Raw genomic sequence first — 17522 nt, forward strand, 5'->3', positions numbered from 1 at the left:
AAAACACCTCTAAAGTTAGGTGGTGTTTAGATATCCAAGATAGGCGTCCTGTGTAGGATCGCACTCAGCGACACTCAGCACTATTTAGACGTCCAAATTTTGAGATGTCCTTTAGAGAATCGGGTTTTAGGCGAAAGTTAGATGTCCAAACAATGGCCTTAATGTTATAATATTTTATTATTATGACATTATTAGAATGGCGATTTTATGGTGTTTTTCATTATAATTGTGATACTGGGTGTTGGATCTGTTTAATGCTTTTATTTATTTCTCTTCCATCAGAGAGAGTGTCTAGAATTCAAACTAGCAACATTAAGGTAGAAGGCTTTAGGTTTAACCAGTATGCTACACAATGAACTAGCAAATTGCATAGCAATTTAAACTAGGTCCTATAGGCATTGTAAAGGAGGTCAACTTTTGAGCGTAGTTTGAGCTTCAGATAGACATAAGTTCAATGGACGGAACTTAGGCACAGTTTGGACATCCTTAATGCAATCTGCTAAATAGTTTTCTGGGTTTTTATTTTTGCTTTATTAAGCTCAAAATACATTTAATAAGGCACCACATACACAGGGCATCAAAACAGATATATTGCATGCAAAACCTTCTATTTTTATGGACAGGCAGCAATGTTATTTGCTAATTAGAGGACAACATTAACTGAAGCAGAGCATATGAAAAAAACACAGCTTTATGTTTCTTGCTAAAAAGCTACCCTTTTTTTCTGACTAAACAATGCTCCAATCAGCTCATTACTGAAAGCAAGGAAAGCACATGAAAAAAATATAGATTGCATACATAACTTCATTTGCAAAAGCATAAAAACTGAAAAAACTATATACAGACCTTAGCATGGCTTCTACTTCATTGCAAATGGAGGTGTGCAGCTGCACAATGCTGACCTCATTGTGAGATCATCAAAGTGCACCTGCAAGGTAGAATGCCACAATTAAAATATATGCTGGGATTTGAACCCATGATCTCTGGAAGATAAGCACAGGGCTTTTACCCATTTAGCCTCAGCTGCTTCCTTTCAATCATGGGGGTTCCTACCATGAGAGCTTAGTGATCCTAGCCATGTGAAGGTGAAAATATCTGAGATCATAGCTTAGCAGATTCCTAAGCTATCATATCAGATGTGAGGAAGATAGACATTAGTGGAAGCTGCTGTGGCTCAATGTGTAAAAGCCCTGTTCCCAACTTCCAGAGATCATAGGTTCAAATCCCAGCACATATTTTAATTGTGGCATTCTACTTTCCTTGACGATCTCACTGCATTACCATGGTTCCCAAGGACAGGGGGCACTAATGCACAGCAGCATCATGCTGTGCATTAGTGCCCAGTGGTCCTGCCCCTTCTCTGAAATCGTAGGAGGTGCTGGACCGCAGCAGAGAGAAGACACTCTGAAGCCATATGGCAGCTTCCAAATATCGCTAGCGCCAGCGATCTTATTGCAGGCTGCTGAAATTAGGAAAATTGATTCTGGGAGGCCAGGGGGAACACACAGGCCTTCAGGGGTGGGGGGGGGTGCAGTCCTTCGGGGGGGTGTAGCCTTACGTGGGGGTACAGGCCTTCAGAGGAGACAGGCAGGCCTTCAGGAGTGGGTTGTAGGCCTTCAGGGGGGACATGCAGCCCTTTAAGGGAGGACATGCCTTCAGGGGGAGGTGCAGGCCTTCAGGGGGGACAGACCTTCAAGGAGGACAGGCCTTCAAGGGGGAAACAGGCCTTCAGGGATGGTGGCACAGGCCTTCGGGGTGGTGGCACAGGCCTTCAGGGGGGACAGGCAGGCCTTTAGGGGTGCGATGCAGGCCTTCAGGGGGAGATGCAGGCCTTCGGGGGGGGGGGGACAGACCAGGGGAGGGGAGCCCTGGTGTAGAAGTACATGAAGAGAGGGAGGGAAGGGGGGGTCAAAGATACGTGCATATGCCAAACTTTGGGGGGAAGAAATAATGGGTCTGAAAATAGAGGAGAGGAAGAGGGATGATGGACAATGGGATTTAGGGAGGGAAGGAACAGAAAGGGAGAGAAGTTGGACACAAGGGATGGTGTGGAGAGGGGATAGAGATACTGGATAGGAGGGTAGTTGTGAAAAGAAAGGGAGAGATGGTGGACCCTGGAGTGGTGGGGAAGGAGCGAGAGAGGCTGGATTAAAGGGTAGTTAAGAAAAGGTGGATCTGTGGAGGGAGACAAATAAAAGGAAAGATGCCAGACCTCCTGGGAAGGGAAGGGAAATGGAAGGGGAGGATAGAGATGGCAGATGGATGGTTAGCACGGAGAAAGAAGAAAGAAGGAGGTCCTGGCAAGCAAGTTATCAGAAGACAACCAGAGCCTGGGACCAACAAGATTTGAATAATGACCAGACAACAAAAGGTAGAAAAACTAATTTTATTTTCTGTTTTGTGATTACAATATGTCAGATTTAAAACTGCAAACGTGAGCTAGGATTTAACAGAGAGAGGAAAAGTCTTTTTTGTTTGTTTATTTTGTTTACACCACAGCGCCAGTGTGGTTAAGAGAAGGCAAAGGGGGTGAAGAGGCTATAAAATAAACCCACCAGGATGTTTGAAAAAAACACCCAATTGGGCAGGAAAATCGAATCGAATTGAAAAACCAATTCAATAGGCTGAATCAAATCGAATCAAAATTTTTTTTACTGAATCGGGCAGCACTACCATGTAGTATGACCTCTCCCACAAAGATTGTTGAGGTCTAAGAAGAGAATAATTTGTTTCCTACAACACTTAGTTAATTCTGAGTTTGTCAAATGTTTTTTTTCATTTTTCATACTCAAGAGAATATGAAGAGAGGCTAGCAAGGGAAGCACAAAATTTCAAACCGTTCTTCAGATATGTTAAAGGGAAGCAGCCAGCTAGGGAGGAGGTGGATGACGGAGATAGGAAGGGGGTGGTGAAGGAGGAGAAAGAAGTGGTGGAAAGACTAAACATGTTCTTTTCGTCAGTATTTACAAAAGAAGACACATCCAACATACCAGAACCTGAACAAATCTTCAAAGGAGACCAAGCAGAAAAATTAACATCCATGGAAGTAAGCCTTGAGGACGCACACAGGCAGATAGAAAAATTAAAAACTGGCCCGGACGGAATCCACCCTAGAGTATTGAAGGAACTAAAGGAGAAATAGCGGAACTACTACAGCAGGTTTGTAATCTATCCCTGAAAACAGGCATGATCCCGCAGGATTGGAAGATAGTCAATGTTACGCTCATCTGTAAAAAGGGAGGGAGTTCATGGTAGATGCATGCCCTATTACTCCTGCCCCTGCTGGTGTGTATTTCAAAATAGTGCCAGTGACCCCTTGTGGTAGAATTGCTCAAAGTTGAGCTGTCAATTAAATGCTTTTTATAGTGCTTTTTCTTTTTTTCTCTATCTCTGTGCTAGTTTTGTGAATCCTTTTATTTTGGGGACTTGTTAAAAGGGATACAGTGAATTATATTTGTCAGGCTGTCTATTTCTTTTAGTAGTGTTATGCCCCTCTTCTACAAAGCCGTGCTAGCGGCTGCTGCGCGATAACAGCCCCGAAGCCCACAAGTCAAGACTCCTGTGAGCTGTGAATTTTTAAATTTTTTTTTGTTTTAACTTTTTTTTTTAACTTTTGTAGCCCAGCGAGTCTGTGGTTTTAACCCGCTTTAAACCTGCAGATTAAAACCATGGGCTTACAGTGCAGGGAAGGGCAGGAGAGATTCGGGGTGGCAGGCAGGAGAAATCCAGGGACGAGCAGGGTGGCGATTCGGGGCAGAGCATGCAGGAGATTTGGGGACGAGCAGGGTGGCAATTTGGGGCAGAGCAGGTAGGTGAGATGGGGATGAGCAGGGCAGCGATTGGGGTCAGAGCAGGCAGGAGAGATGGGGGTGGCATGCAGGAGAGATCAGGGAAGAGCATTGGGGCGGCAAGCAGGAGAGATTTGGAGCAGCAGAGAACAGGGCATGCAGAGATCAGGGCTTCAATGGAGCTGGAGAGTCGGAAAGACGTTTTCGACTGGTCCCTAGCAGTCGCTTCTTGGGTTGATCGGCCAGCCCGAAATTTCTTTGGTGAATCGTGTCCCTGTCTACTTTTGCATGCGTTTCCCCTCATTTGCATGCATTGATTGGAAGCAGATCGTTGGAGATGATCGTTAGTGAATCGAGTCGTAAGAAAAAACTGGTCACTAAGGGGTCGCAAACTGATCGGTACACAATCGGTTTGCTTTGTAAATCTAGCCCTTAGTCTTGTTTACTATCGCCTAGAACAAACCCTTTTGGACATGGGAGGGTCCAGCAAAGTGATGGACTGACCATCCAGACATTGCAACAGAATAGTGGGGCACTTAAAGGGCACTGCTTAGAACTTCACAAAAAGGGTGCCACATAAACATCTCACCACAACTCATGGGTCATGGTGAGCCCCCCAAAACACCCCCAAAACCTACTATACCCATCCGTCTACCAACCCAATTGCCTTTATGGCTGCAGGTGGCACCTACTGTATATGGCAGTACAATAGGGTTTTGGTGGGTGCACATATTTCACTATGAATGCAGTGGTTTGAGTGGCTTATGGGCCTGGGTCCTCCTCTCCATGGTTCACTAGCCCACCCCCCCCAGACTTTTTAAACCACTTCTGTGCAGCTCTACTAGGCTTTCCTATGCCAGGTGCTAATATTCTGGAGGCATTCATTTTTATTCAGATTTTTATGGCACTGTGGGGGGGGGGGAGGGTCATTAATCACTGGGGGAGCATGGGGGGGGGGTTGTACATTGTGTCTGAAGTGGTTATCTGGTCACTTTGGATAACTTCGGGCATTTAGACCTGTTTTTAGATTGCCTAAGTCACTACGTATAAGTTCCATCTAAGCAGTCTCGTTAAACTTTCGGTTATACTTGCAGTACGACTAAGTCTAGGTTGTCCCACATCCCACCTACCTCCCACCCTAACCACTCCTTCAAAAATGCCCCTTTTCACTCTGGGTGTACAGCAGCACTGAAAGGCCTAAGCAGTTTTTAGATACATCTAAAACTCTTTTTGATTATCGGCACTTGGACAACCTGTCTTTTTGATCATCCAAGTACCAATTTAGGCGGGTTTTTAAATGTTTTAATTTTTTTATTATGACCCCATAGAGTTCAATTTAACTAAATTCAGAATTCAGAAAAATATCCAGCCAATAGTTATTTGTTGATATCACTGAAGAAAAACATCAACAACCTGTGTTAAATAAGTAAGGAAAGAATGTGGAGGTATGACTTCAGGAATGTTTCCCAAGATAGGTATATGGAAGAACATGTTGGCAAATGCCCTCCTTCCAGCAGGAAAGATCAGTGTTTTAATGGCTGCAGTAGGAGGAATAAAAAGAAATTAGCAGATATGAACATAGTATATATTGACATTATTGGGTCATATGGCCTCAACAGTACATGTTATTTCTTTTGTACATTTCCTCATGAGACACACTCAATGGACCCTAAGGTTGCAATAGCTTCAGCTACTCAAGATTAGAGAATGACAAGGGAACAAAGTTTGTCCCTGTCCTCACGAGCTCTGACCCTGACCCATTCCCATAAACTCTGTCTGATCCCATCTGCACAAGCATCAAATACCATATTTTCGGTCTATAAGACACACCCGTCCATAAGACATACTCCCCTGTAGAGGAGGAAAAACCAAGGGAAAAAAATTTCCTCCTCTACAGGGGGGTGCATCTGGTGCTAAGTAGCCTGAAGCAGCCCGCCCACAGCCCAAAGCCACCCGCACGCAGCCCAAAGCCACCCGCACCCGAAGCAGCCCGCCTGCAGGCCACAGCCAGAATCCGCCCATACCTGAAGCTGCCAGTAGCCGAAGCAGCCCGCCCACAGCCCACAGTCAGAAGCCTCCCACAGCAAAGGAGCCCACCCACAGCCTGAAGCCACCAGTAGCTGAAGCAGCCCGCCCGCAGCCCACAGTCAGAAGCCGCCCACAGCCGAAGGAGCCAGGCCGAAGCCGCCCCGGTACCTTTTTAAAGTTGCGGTGCTTTCCTGCTGGACGACTGTCTTTGGAAGCAGAGCGGTGCGACGCAGGAGCGCGACCTTTGTGCTTCCTGCCTGGTCCCTAGCTGCTCATTGATTGGCTGAGATCAGTTCTCGATGAGAACTGACCTCAGCCAATCATTGAGCGGCGCGGGACCAGGCAGAAAGCACAACGGTCGTGCTCCTGCATCATGCCACTTTGCTTCCAAAGACAGCCATCCAGCAGGAGAGCACTGCAACTTTAAAAAGATACCGGGGAAGGGGGGGGGGGGGAGAGGGGAAGACGCACTCACTTTTTCATCCCCTTTTTTGGAGTGGAAAAAGTGCGTCTTATGGTCCGAAAAATATAGAAGATATGATTTTATATTAAAATCATTTTATTAAAGTATAAAAAGAAACAGTATTCTATACAACTATCATTAAAGTCACAAATAAGAAACAAGGATCAACAAAACTCCTGTCTCTACACCCCTCCCCTTCACAAATATCCCCTCCACTATTGAGACAAGTAAACAAGCAAAATTATTACAAAATTCTGCATAGAAAAATCAGAATATCTCTGTCACACACACAGAAAACAAATGCCATAATAGCTGACAAAAAATGATAAACCAAAATCCCAAGAAGCCATGCCTTCCATGTAATACAGCACCAAAGAAATAGATCAATTTCTTCCTATACTGTGCAAAATATAAAGATTACACATGCCAGGAATGATGTTAAGAGAGTGCAACTAGGGCAACTGCCCCTTGGCCAGAGAGAGAGCCCTAAGCCTGCTGGAAACTGAAGAAGGCATGACCTGGTAGTAAGCTTTGTGGTCTCCAGATATATATAACACCAGCTCTGGCAGGATATACATTTCAAATCTAATATACTGTATTCTAATCACAAAATAGAAAGTATTTTTTCTACCTTTTTGTTGTCTGGTCATTTTATTTTCAAATTAAGTTGGGCTCAGGCTCTAGTTTCTGTTTTCTTCTGTCTTCTCTTAACTCACTTGCTAAGGTTTCCTGTCCATTTAACATTTCTTCTTTCTCTAAGCTCACCATCCATCTTCCACCTCTCTGTATGTATTTTCCCCATGTTCAGCATCTCCCTTCTCTGTGTCTTCTATACTTCTCTTACTAGTATTTACCTTGTTTCATCATCATCACCATTCTTTGTCTTCATCTCCTCCCCGTGTCCAGCATCGCTCCTCTGTGTCCCTATTCCCCCCCCCCAAGTCCAGCATCTCCCTTCTGTGCTACTATTCTCCCCCATATCTAGACATCTCTCTTGTGTCTGTATACCCTCCCATGTCTGGAATTGCCCCTCTGTGCACTTTTACCACCCCCATGGAATGTTTCCCTTTGTGTTCCTGTCCCTATGTTACCATCCATGCCCACCATCTCCCCTTTTTTATATATCTCCCTGTATCCAGCTTCTCCCCCTCTTACTCCCTTATACCAATGTCTCCTGCCCTCTCTCTTTCCTCCCTCTGCGATGTTCTATATTTCACTTCTTCTTACTTCATTCCCTTGGTTCAGCATATCTCTTTCCTTTCCCATCTCTCTTCTTCTCACTTCAGTACCAGCACTTTTCTGCCTTCCCTCCAGCTCCATCCGCAGCCTCATCCCACCCCTCCTTCCTCATCACGGGTCCAGTACCATTCCCTCTAACTCCAGTCACCCTCCCTTGCAGGTCAGCACCCTCTTTGCCTACATTTCTGCCTACATCCTACCTATCATGCGACTCATGCCTCCAAATGTGCTTTAGGCTGCCTAATGTCACTTCTGGCGTTAGTCATTCCCACAGTGGCATTAGGCAGCCTAAAGCACCTATGGAGGCACGATTCTGGTGGTGATTTTTTTTAGGCACCTTGAAACTCAGTTAAAAATGTAATTTCAATGTCATTTTTTTACTGAGTTTGTTAGTTGGGATAAATATATCTCTTTGGGTAGAACAAAATCTCCAAACTAGTTTAAGTGTGACAAGGCCATTCATACGGCTATCACATTGTAACTGTGTCTGTAAATACTCAGAACCAATTATGGTAGAAAAATCACAACCGGAGACTAGCCCCTAAATGTGCCCCTCTTGGTCAATGCTTTTCACTAAAAATGTATTGCTTATCAATTTTAGCAGTTTTTAAAATTAATAATTTTAGCAGTTTCCAAATTTGACATATATCTTTGCCAGCAATCCTTTTCTTTCCACTCCCCTTATGTACTTTCCTTCTATGTACTTTTTCTTTAAAATTGTAGTTCTCCCCCTCTTTCCTATTGTTTCTTGTGGCTTTAAAATGCAGTTTCCCAAGTATGTCCTATATTGTATAATGTATATTTAATTTAATGTATAGTGTCCTTTTATTTTTTGTACTCTTTGTACAACGCTTTGTACCTTAGGATAAGCGTTTAATCATAAACATGAATAAACTTGAATAAACTTGAAACGTTTTCTCTTGGGCTGTTGATGTGCCTTAATTGGTTCTGTCAAGTCAATACTGGATATAGGTTACTTTTGGATGCATGCTGTATACAATCTTTCATCTGTTATAACAGTGCATTCATCCTTGAGAGGCTAGGGATACGAGGTGGTGCTTTGAGATAAGTAACTTTTTGATCAACAATCATTTAATGCATGATATTCAAGAATATTAATGAAATTGAGATAAAGTAATGAAATTAATTAAACATTGAATACACAAATAATAAGTAGAATAAGAAAACAAAAGGGGAGGAGAGGCGGTAATAGGGACCTATGAGGACTGCTACCATCCTGAGTTTTGTTACCAGGGTAGCATTCTGAGGTACCCCTAGCCTTTCAAGGATGAATGCACTGTTAATTGGTTCTATGCATTTATAGACACAGTTACATCGTGATAGCCATATGGGTAATCTTGTCACACTTAAGCCTAAAAAAACAGTGTCATTTAGAGAATCCAGGCCAAAACGCAATGTGGAATTTTAATAGGTAGAAATTGTGTGTGAGATGTGGATGTTCATAGTGATGGTGGTATATTGCCATCCATTTGCACATGATGAAGAGGCAAAGCCTTTTTTTAAAATGCTTGGAAAATTGTGAATGTTCTGACCTGGACATTCCAATTCCTACCCCATCATTCTATGCAAGGGGCTTTTAATATCAGAGGATTCAAGACCTCCCTCACATGATGTTTCATCATATTCTTTTTCTGCCATAACCCTCTGCATACACTCATTCACAGGGAATAAGATGTGGTCTTTTAATATGATCTGTTGAGAATGGGATTTCAGAGAAGGCTTGTTTTAGTTGCTTATCAAAAAGTTTCAAGATTGTTGGTGAACTTGCTCAAGCTCAGCAAAACTAAAAATGCCTTTCTCAAGGGTCTTAATGGTTCCTTGGCTGTCCTATATATATATATATATATATATATATATATATATATATATATATATATATATATATATATATATATATATATATATATATATAAAAACCAATGTAAAAGTCACAAAAAATCCAAGTAGTTAAAAGGCTGCAATCAGGCAGCACGCACACATACACACACAACTTCCACTTTTGGCTGGCTTGCTTCCTGTACAATTCAGCAACCAACTTATTTCAGTTCAAAATAGCACAGCCATCTGTTCATTAGCCCTTTTCAACAATTATCATTTAAATTTAATGGATGATTCTACAGTGATGCAGCAGTTATTGAATTATCGCAAGGGATAGGTTGACGAGAGCTTGACTGCAGCACAGGATTTGCTGATTATTTTAAGAGAAAAAATACATCTGCACTTTCTAAAGCCTTACATACCATGAATGTAAGAAGCATTTTGTTGCCTGTGACTTTCTGTTCAGTTTTCATTGGATGGTTTTTCATTTGAGTGTTGAGGTTCTACGGAATGTTAAGCCTACATGTCCTTTAAATATAATCATGATACTTAGGCCTCCTTTTATGAAACTGCGATAGCAGTTTCTAGCGCGGGGAGCCGCGCTGAATGGCATGCGCTGCTCCCGATGCTCATTGAGTTCCTATGAGCGTCGGGAGCAGTGCGGGCCATTCAGCTCGGCTCTCTGCACTAGAAACTGCTATCGCGGTTTCGTAAAAGAGGGGGTTAGTGTGAAGATAATGCATAAAACTGTTGCTAATTTTCTTAGTTTAGTAAATCTTTCATCACATCCAGAAGTACTTCCAGATTCCTTAAAGCAGTCATCAGTGCAAGATGAAGATGAAAGTTATCAACGTGTCTTAAGAATACTTTTATTAAGAAAAAAATCATTGACCAAATAGAACATTATCAACTGAGTTTTTGGCCAAGAAAGAGATCTAAGGCCTCTTGGCAACATGGTTTATAACGGGAGATTGTCTGGGAACTTTAGTTGACTCATTAATCAATGTTTTGATAGGTATAGAATGTTATGATAGCATCTATATACTTTTATGCATAGGCAGCGGATTGAGGTGGGCCACTTGGATCATAATTCCACCAATATTTTGCCTAACACAGAATCATTAATTAGAGAGCTTGTGGCGGAGCTGGAGATTGGAATTTTGGGCCCTTCTAACCAAAAAGATGTTTTGCTGCTCCTGCTTGTACGTATCAGTATAGTATCTGCATTTGATTCTGTAATAGAAAACAGCAGGTATGTATAGGGACTGAATTTTCTAAGTGGTATGAATTGCCTTGTAGTGTTCCACAGGGCTCTGTTCTATCAGTTGTTTTATTTAATATTTACATGTTCTTGCTGCTATGTAAATTATTATGAAAATTAGGCATTATATTCAGGATCTATGGAGATGATATAATGCTATTTGCCGCCCCCCCCCCCCCCACCCAACAGTTCAAAACAGCTTCATGTCAACTAAATCATTATCCAAGTTTTCAAAGATTATAGAGAAGTGTAGAGCTAATGGACTTTTAATTAACTCTCAGAAAACAGAAGTGATGCTAGCCTGTAGTAATAAAAATAACAGTTAGCCATTGTCTCTAAAGCTAGAGGGAAACTGTACAGAAATAACTACAGAAGTGAAATACCTTTACACTTGATTCAGAGCTATCATTTAAGCCGCAAGCATAGAAAACAATTCAGACAGCATTTTATTTTTACAGTTGGGAATGGTTTGTTGCTTTCTTGGTGATGAGTGTTGATCTCTTCCTCTGACTGCCATTGTTTGCCTATTTTTATCCTGTGTTCTGCTTGTTTCTCTTGTTGACTCTCTAATAAAAATGATTTTTTTTTAAAAAACCAAACATTTGGATTTTGAGAATTTTAGAAATGTAACATTTTCAATTATTATATTCTCAGGGCTTCCTAATATATTGATACATTTTTTACAAACAGTTCAGAATGTAGTATAAGAAAATACGAGCATATTATTCAAGCACTTCTGAAGTTGCAATGGCTACCAAAGAAGTATTGTATCCGGTTTAGGGGCCCATTTACTAAAGTGTTCTCAGGTTTGCACTTAGAGGTCCTTTTACCAAGCAGTGGAAAAAGTTGGCCCTAGTGTGCCCTTATATGAGTTTTTTCCATGCACAGATGGAAAATGGCTGATTTTCTCATTTAATGGTCATATACTAATTTTACCATTAGTGTACAGCCTTTAACATTTACCCCCTCTTTTACTAAGGTGCACTAACTGATTAACCTAACATGGACTAACATGCACGAATTAGCGTTTAGCGCGTGCTAAATCGATTAGCATGCACTAATCGGTTAGCACACCTTAGTAAAAGAGGACCTTAGTGTGAGCACTTAGGGGTAAATTCTATAAACAGCGTCCTGATTGTAGGCAGCAATAGACATTCTACTGCTGTCTAACAAGCCAATCGGGACACATGTTTTTAAAAAAACACCCCAAAGCAGGCTGCCTACATTGTAGGTATTTTCGTGAGCCTAGGGAGGCGCGTAGGGTCACTTAAGCTCACCCAAGGCTAGGAGTGGGTTTGGTTTCACCTGGAAGTGGCCTTAGGCGAGCTTAGCTGGCCCTAGGCATCTCTCTAGAACCGTGATAGAACCCTGAAATGTAGGCCAGCAAAATGCTGGTCTACATTTCAAATAGACGCGGCTGCTGAGCTGATCACAACAAGGGAATCTCCCTGCTGCAGCAGGGAACCTATCCCCCTACGAAGTCGACTGACAGGAGAGATGCCCACTCCCTCCTGCTGGAACCCCCGAACCCCCCCATCCCTGAATGTCTGCGGCAGGAGGAGAGCCCAATTCCTCCTTCCACCCCCCCGAGCCATCCCCCGGCAGGAGGGATGCCCACTCCCTCCTGCCAGAACCCCTGAAGCCTCCCCCCTGAATATTGGCAGCAGGAGGAATGTCCAATTCCTCCTGCCGCCACCACTCAAGACATCCTCTGGCAGAAGGAATGTCCACTCCCTCCTGCCGCTGGCCTCATCATCCCCCAAAGCCCCCAAACACTTCACAACTCCACCCCTGACACTCCCTGACTCCCCAAGGTCCCCCTGACATTCCCCGAACACCCCGACACTACAGAATCCTCCATAACCCCCCCCCCTCGAACACCCCGTACCTTAATCTGATGGCCAACAAGAGGGATGCCCACTCCGTCCTACTGGCAGGCCTGCCATTTCCAAATAGTGGGCCTTCCCCTTCCTGCTGCATTCTGGGATGCACCAGGGAGGGGCCTAAGGCCCTGACTGGCTCAGATGCCTAAGGCCCCTCTCATATGATTGTTAAGGAATGCACTTGGTCAGATTTTAGAGCCTATGATCTAGGGTTCCGGTTGGGGCTCTGGGGCAGAACTCCTGGGCTGTCGCTGCAATGATTAGCACAGGAATAGCAGAAGAGAGGATCTATTAAAACAGGAGAATTACCAGGTACCAGATCTCAGCAAATGACTGCATTTGAACTTGAAGGAATAAAGAGAAAGGAGAAACTAGAAGGCCAAATTAAAATGACTTGTATGCAGTTGCTAAGTGTACTTCGCATTTTTCAGGTACTTTGTGGTTTATTTTCAAACAGGAAGGATATGGGGTAATAGTGTTGAATTCAAATGAAAACTATATTGAAGTTGAGAAGACAAAAACTGAAGCACAACCTTCTCCAGATAGTTCAGATGAACCAGCAGAAAAGAGGGAAAGGAAAGAGAAGATTCCAAAAGAAACAAAAAAGCGCCGGGACTTCTATGAAAAGTATCGGAATCCCCAAAAAGAAAAAGAAACGGTACAGGTGTACATCAGAGTAAGTATACCTTTCTTATCTATCTGTCTTATCAATCTATCTTAAAATGAGTCAAACTGGTGTGAAAGTCAATCAAGCTATTGGCAGTCCAGTTATCCGTCCCCCATTAAGTAGAAAAAACACCTAATGCTCTTTGTTGAAACTCCAAAAGATCACATTGTTACTCCCACCCTTCTCTTTCCTCAAACAAGTACAGTATCTGCCTCTCCTCCTCCATTCTCATCTTTCAAAGAAGCACAGTATCAGGACCATCTTATCTCTTCCCTCACCCTTAAAGACTCCCCAATACCTACTGTGGAGATTCTCTAGTGTCTAAGGTCAAGGGCAGGAGTGTTTCTACGTTTCTCCTGCCCCCTCTGATCCTGGGTTCAAAATGGCAATTACCCTAGGAGTAGTATCATAAGATTACCACTAGGCATCATAGCTGCCATTTGGGAATTGATCCTATCCTTAAGACCCTAGACACCAGGGTAGGGATGAGAAGCAGAAACAGACCTGGAAATTGTACTCCCTTGAGGAGGACTGAGGAGAAATGGGAGGGAGGTCGCAATATGCTCCAGGGATGGTGGGAGAGAGCTAATTCCAACAAGGGCATCAGGTTCCTTTTTCTACCTTGTGGAGCAGTAAGAAATGCATAGTCTGATAGTGCCAATGAATCCATACTATTTGCCGATTCATTTACTGTGTGAAAAATGTGGGGCCAATACTGGGCATGCCCCTTCATTTTATTATATGGCACCCGAATTTATGCACCAATTGCGTGTGCAAAATTACAGAATACTAGCACTTACATAGGTAAGGGTTAGTTGAGGGGCAAGTGGTATTCTATATTTACATGTGCAATTCAATTCAAGTTCTTATGTTCTACAACTATCCAAGTAAGTTCAGCATGGATAAGAGGGGAAGTTTTAAAACATAAATGATTCAAATCCTCCCCCCCCTCCCGAAAGTTTTATATCAGTGTCTCGCAAACTTTTCCAAGCCACAGCACACTAAACTCAGGGTTAACCCTGAAATGACTTTGCTAGTGGGAAGGTATGAAGAGTAGGAGAGGCGCCTGCGAGGAGAGGTGACAGCGATGGCTGACTCGCCTGCGCGATGTGCCTCTCACGGCACCCCCGGAATCTCGCCACAGCCCACTACTGTGCTGCGGCACACAGTTTACAATACACTGATATATATGGTTCATGGTTTATGGCTTATTAAACTGCTCGTATATAATAATAATAATAATAATAATTTATTTCTTATATACCGCTGTACCGTGAGGTTCTAAGCGGTTTACAGTAGAAACAGAAGAAATGCAATAAGTAAGATTAATTAAGATGAAGAGAAAGTACTTAGAGTTCCCTGACTGTCCCAAAGGCTCACATTCTTGCTAAAGTACTTGAGAAAAATAAATAAATGTCACCTCTTCTATACAATCAATTTATCCAAACGGCACTCAATTTTTATATATAAATGTTCTTCTGAGGATCACCAATCAAACTCTCACCACGATATATACCAAGCTCAGTATATATCTCAAATTCCTCACTTCCAATATATAATCCCCAGCTCCTCATAAGTACCACCTGGGCTCAAACGTTTTCACTGCCCTAGGCTTTATGTACTAACTCCTCACTGGAGCCGCTATCAATGTTTACTAACAAACTTTACTTTTAAATTTTAAATTTTTATTTAACAACTCTTCTTTCATATTTCAAGGGTACTTAGCTTTTAATTGTGGTCTTCTTTTCAGGGAAATAGGAGCCAACATGTTTCACCTACAGAAGGTTTTTTTCAAGGCTTATCATCCCTTAGCAAGCTTTACACCGACATATCGGACCACTGAATGTCTGATATGTTTTCAGTGCTATTCTAAACATATGAGGGTTCAATATGGAGGTCCCTGGGTATAGAGTTCCAAAGGGATGGTGCTAGGAAAAATAAAAGACAATTTGCCTTGTAGATTCATACTAAGCAGCCTTTGCAGGAGGAACAAAAAGATGACCCTCATGGAGGGTTTGCAATGCTTGTACAGGTGTTGAAGTATAAGGTATGAAGAAAGCTAGCAAGGCCGGTATATAAGGCTTTATGGGGAAGTGTTAATATTTTAAACTGAATACGAAAATGTATTGGTAAACAATGTTGCTCAGCAAGTAACAGAATGATATGATCAAACTATGAAATGCCACAATTTGGATAGCAGTATTCTGTACTGATTGTAAATGCTTAATTAGATGAGATGGAAGGCCAGTATAGTCATCAGTGACGCTTCACCAGCAGGAGAAAGCCGCGAAGCCTGTTTAGCGCTGCGGCTGCTGACACTACTGGAGGGAGGTTTGCTGCTCTTGCTGGGAGAGTCGGAAGGGTTCACTCGCTGGTCACCTTAAGTAAGGAGGGAGGGAGCGCGATATGGACCGGGCCGGCTGGGCACCCCCCCTAAGGCTGCACCCGTGGCGGACCGCCCCCCCCCCCTCCCTTGTATGCCACTGCTTCCTACTCATGCTTCCATTGCTACTGCAATTCTGACACACTCATTCAATATTCTACTCTTTCCAGCCCTGGGCCTGACCCACCCACTCACTCGTCCACCAACATCTCAAAGCCCTTCTTTATGGCTGTTGCCTCTTGCTTCAGACTAGTCAGCTTATTGAACATCGGCTCATCCCACATCTGACTTTTGTGGGCTTATTCTACTATGTGACCCATTACATTAGATGCAGCTGTGCCAACTTTTGTGCAAAATTTTTTAAATTGTGTTTTACACATTGGTGCAAAATTCCCTCGGGGGGGGGGGGGGGTAATACTTGGAAACAATCTGCCCTGCTAAATTGGTGATGATCATTCCTCAGAAAGCAATATTTATTTTGTCTGGTGAAATTCTTACCCTTTAGTGCATTGTTTTCGCTGGAGCAGACATCCATTGTGTTCTAGCATGACTTCTGATGACAGATAAAGGGAGAGAGCGATATTAATATCTTAATAAATATTTTAGCTAGAATAGTCCAGGAATTGTGTAATGAGGAAACCCTACCCCTTGCTCTTTTCTCTTTCCATTCAGCAAACCTTTGCACTTTGTAATGGTAGCAGCATGGGATCGTTATAACCTGCTACTGAAGGAGCTCTGATTCTGCAGGGGGCACACACAGTATTATTTGCACTTTGACTTTATATTATGCTTGATATACATACTGTGCATTATACATTCTAGATTGATTCAGACAGTTTTCAAAGTTCCTATTGTGGAAAATAGCATTTTCATTCAGCATTTCAACAAATGTCAAAATGCTAGCTGGAATGAAATAAGAATGTGCATGTAGATCTGTCTTCAATTGTAATAAATTTTAGCTATTAAAAATGTTCTTATGCATTAGAATTGAAATATTTAAAAAAATTAAGTCTATCATTGATAAATTGTTAAAAATTGCTAGTTTTGTGATATAAAATAATAAATAGTATAAATGTAGTTAACTTTGGGTAAATGGTACAATGTCTTTCATATTCCATTTAAATTTTAAAATGAAAATTCCATTTAAGGAGTCCTTTTCCTAAGCTCTGCCGTCATCAGTAACACGTCAGAGTGAATTCACGGGTGGACAAGGCTGAAGCAGCCAGTTTAGAGTGCTGCCGGCCCGACGCTGCTTAGAGAGGTATGTAGGGCTCGCTCGCAGTCAGTGGAGTTCAGATGGGAAGGATGGGGTTTCGGCTGCGGGGGTGGGTGCTCAGGGGGGGTGTGCTTGCTCAAGGGTTCTACTGCACAAGGGATGGGAAGGAAAGGAAGCTGGGCAAGGGTCCTGCTGCACAAGGGATGGGAGGGAGGGAAGGGAAGCTGGGCAAGGGTTCTGCTGCATGAGAGATGGGAGTGAGTGAAGGATAGAAGCTGGGCAAGGGTCTTGCTTCACAAGGGATGGGAGGGAGGGGAAGAAAGATGCTGCACAGGTGGGGGAGAAAAAGGAATGAGGAAGAATTGGGGTGAAAGAGAGTAAGGGAGAGATGATCATGCACATATCCCGAAAATAAGTCCTAGTTCGTTTTTTGGGCCTAAAATTAATATAAGACACTGTCATATTTTCAGGGAAACACGGTATGTGCTAAAAAATAAAATTTCTTTTTTTGCACGGGGGATGGGTCTGGAGTGGAGAGTGGGCGTGCTCTGCGTTAATCAGTTAGCACAGATACTGTACATTGCTGCGCAATAACCAATTAGTTCATGGTTAGCATATGAACCCTTACTGCCTATAAAATAGATGGTTTTAGGAACTCATGCACTAATGGCCATGCATGTGGCCAATTGTTATAGAAATTAGAGAACTCAGCCATTTTACCTCTGCGAGAAAAATGGCCTTAATGCATGGGAATA

At 42.8% G+C, this 17522-nt stretch overlaps 1 protein-coding gene across 3 annotated transcripts in view; it reads left to right on the forward strand.

Moving 5' to 3' along the window:
* FAM172A (family with sequence similarity 172 member A) overlaps positions 1-17522 on the forward strand; it is a 584686-nt gene that overhangs the window by 271985 nt on the left and 295179 nt on the right. For all 3 annotated transcript variants that reach the window (XM_033918947.1, XM_033918858.1, XM_033919030.1), the window contains exon 7: positions 12959-13177. In XM_033918947.1, the coding sequence (XP_033774838.1) occupies positions 12959-13177 (219 nt within the window). The remainder of the gene's footprint in view (positions 1-12958; positions 13178-17522) is intronic.

The sequence above is a fragment of the Geotrypetes seraphini genome, chromosome 1 (genome assembly GCF_902459505.1).
Source record: "Geotrypetes seraphini chromosome 1, aGeoSer1.1, whole genome shotgun sequence".
NCBI classification, from domain to species: domain Eukaryota; kingdom Metazoa; phylum Chordata; class Amphibia; order Gymnophiona; family Dermophiidae; genus Geotrypetes; species Geotrypetes seraphini.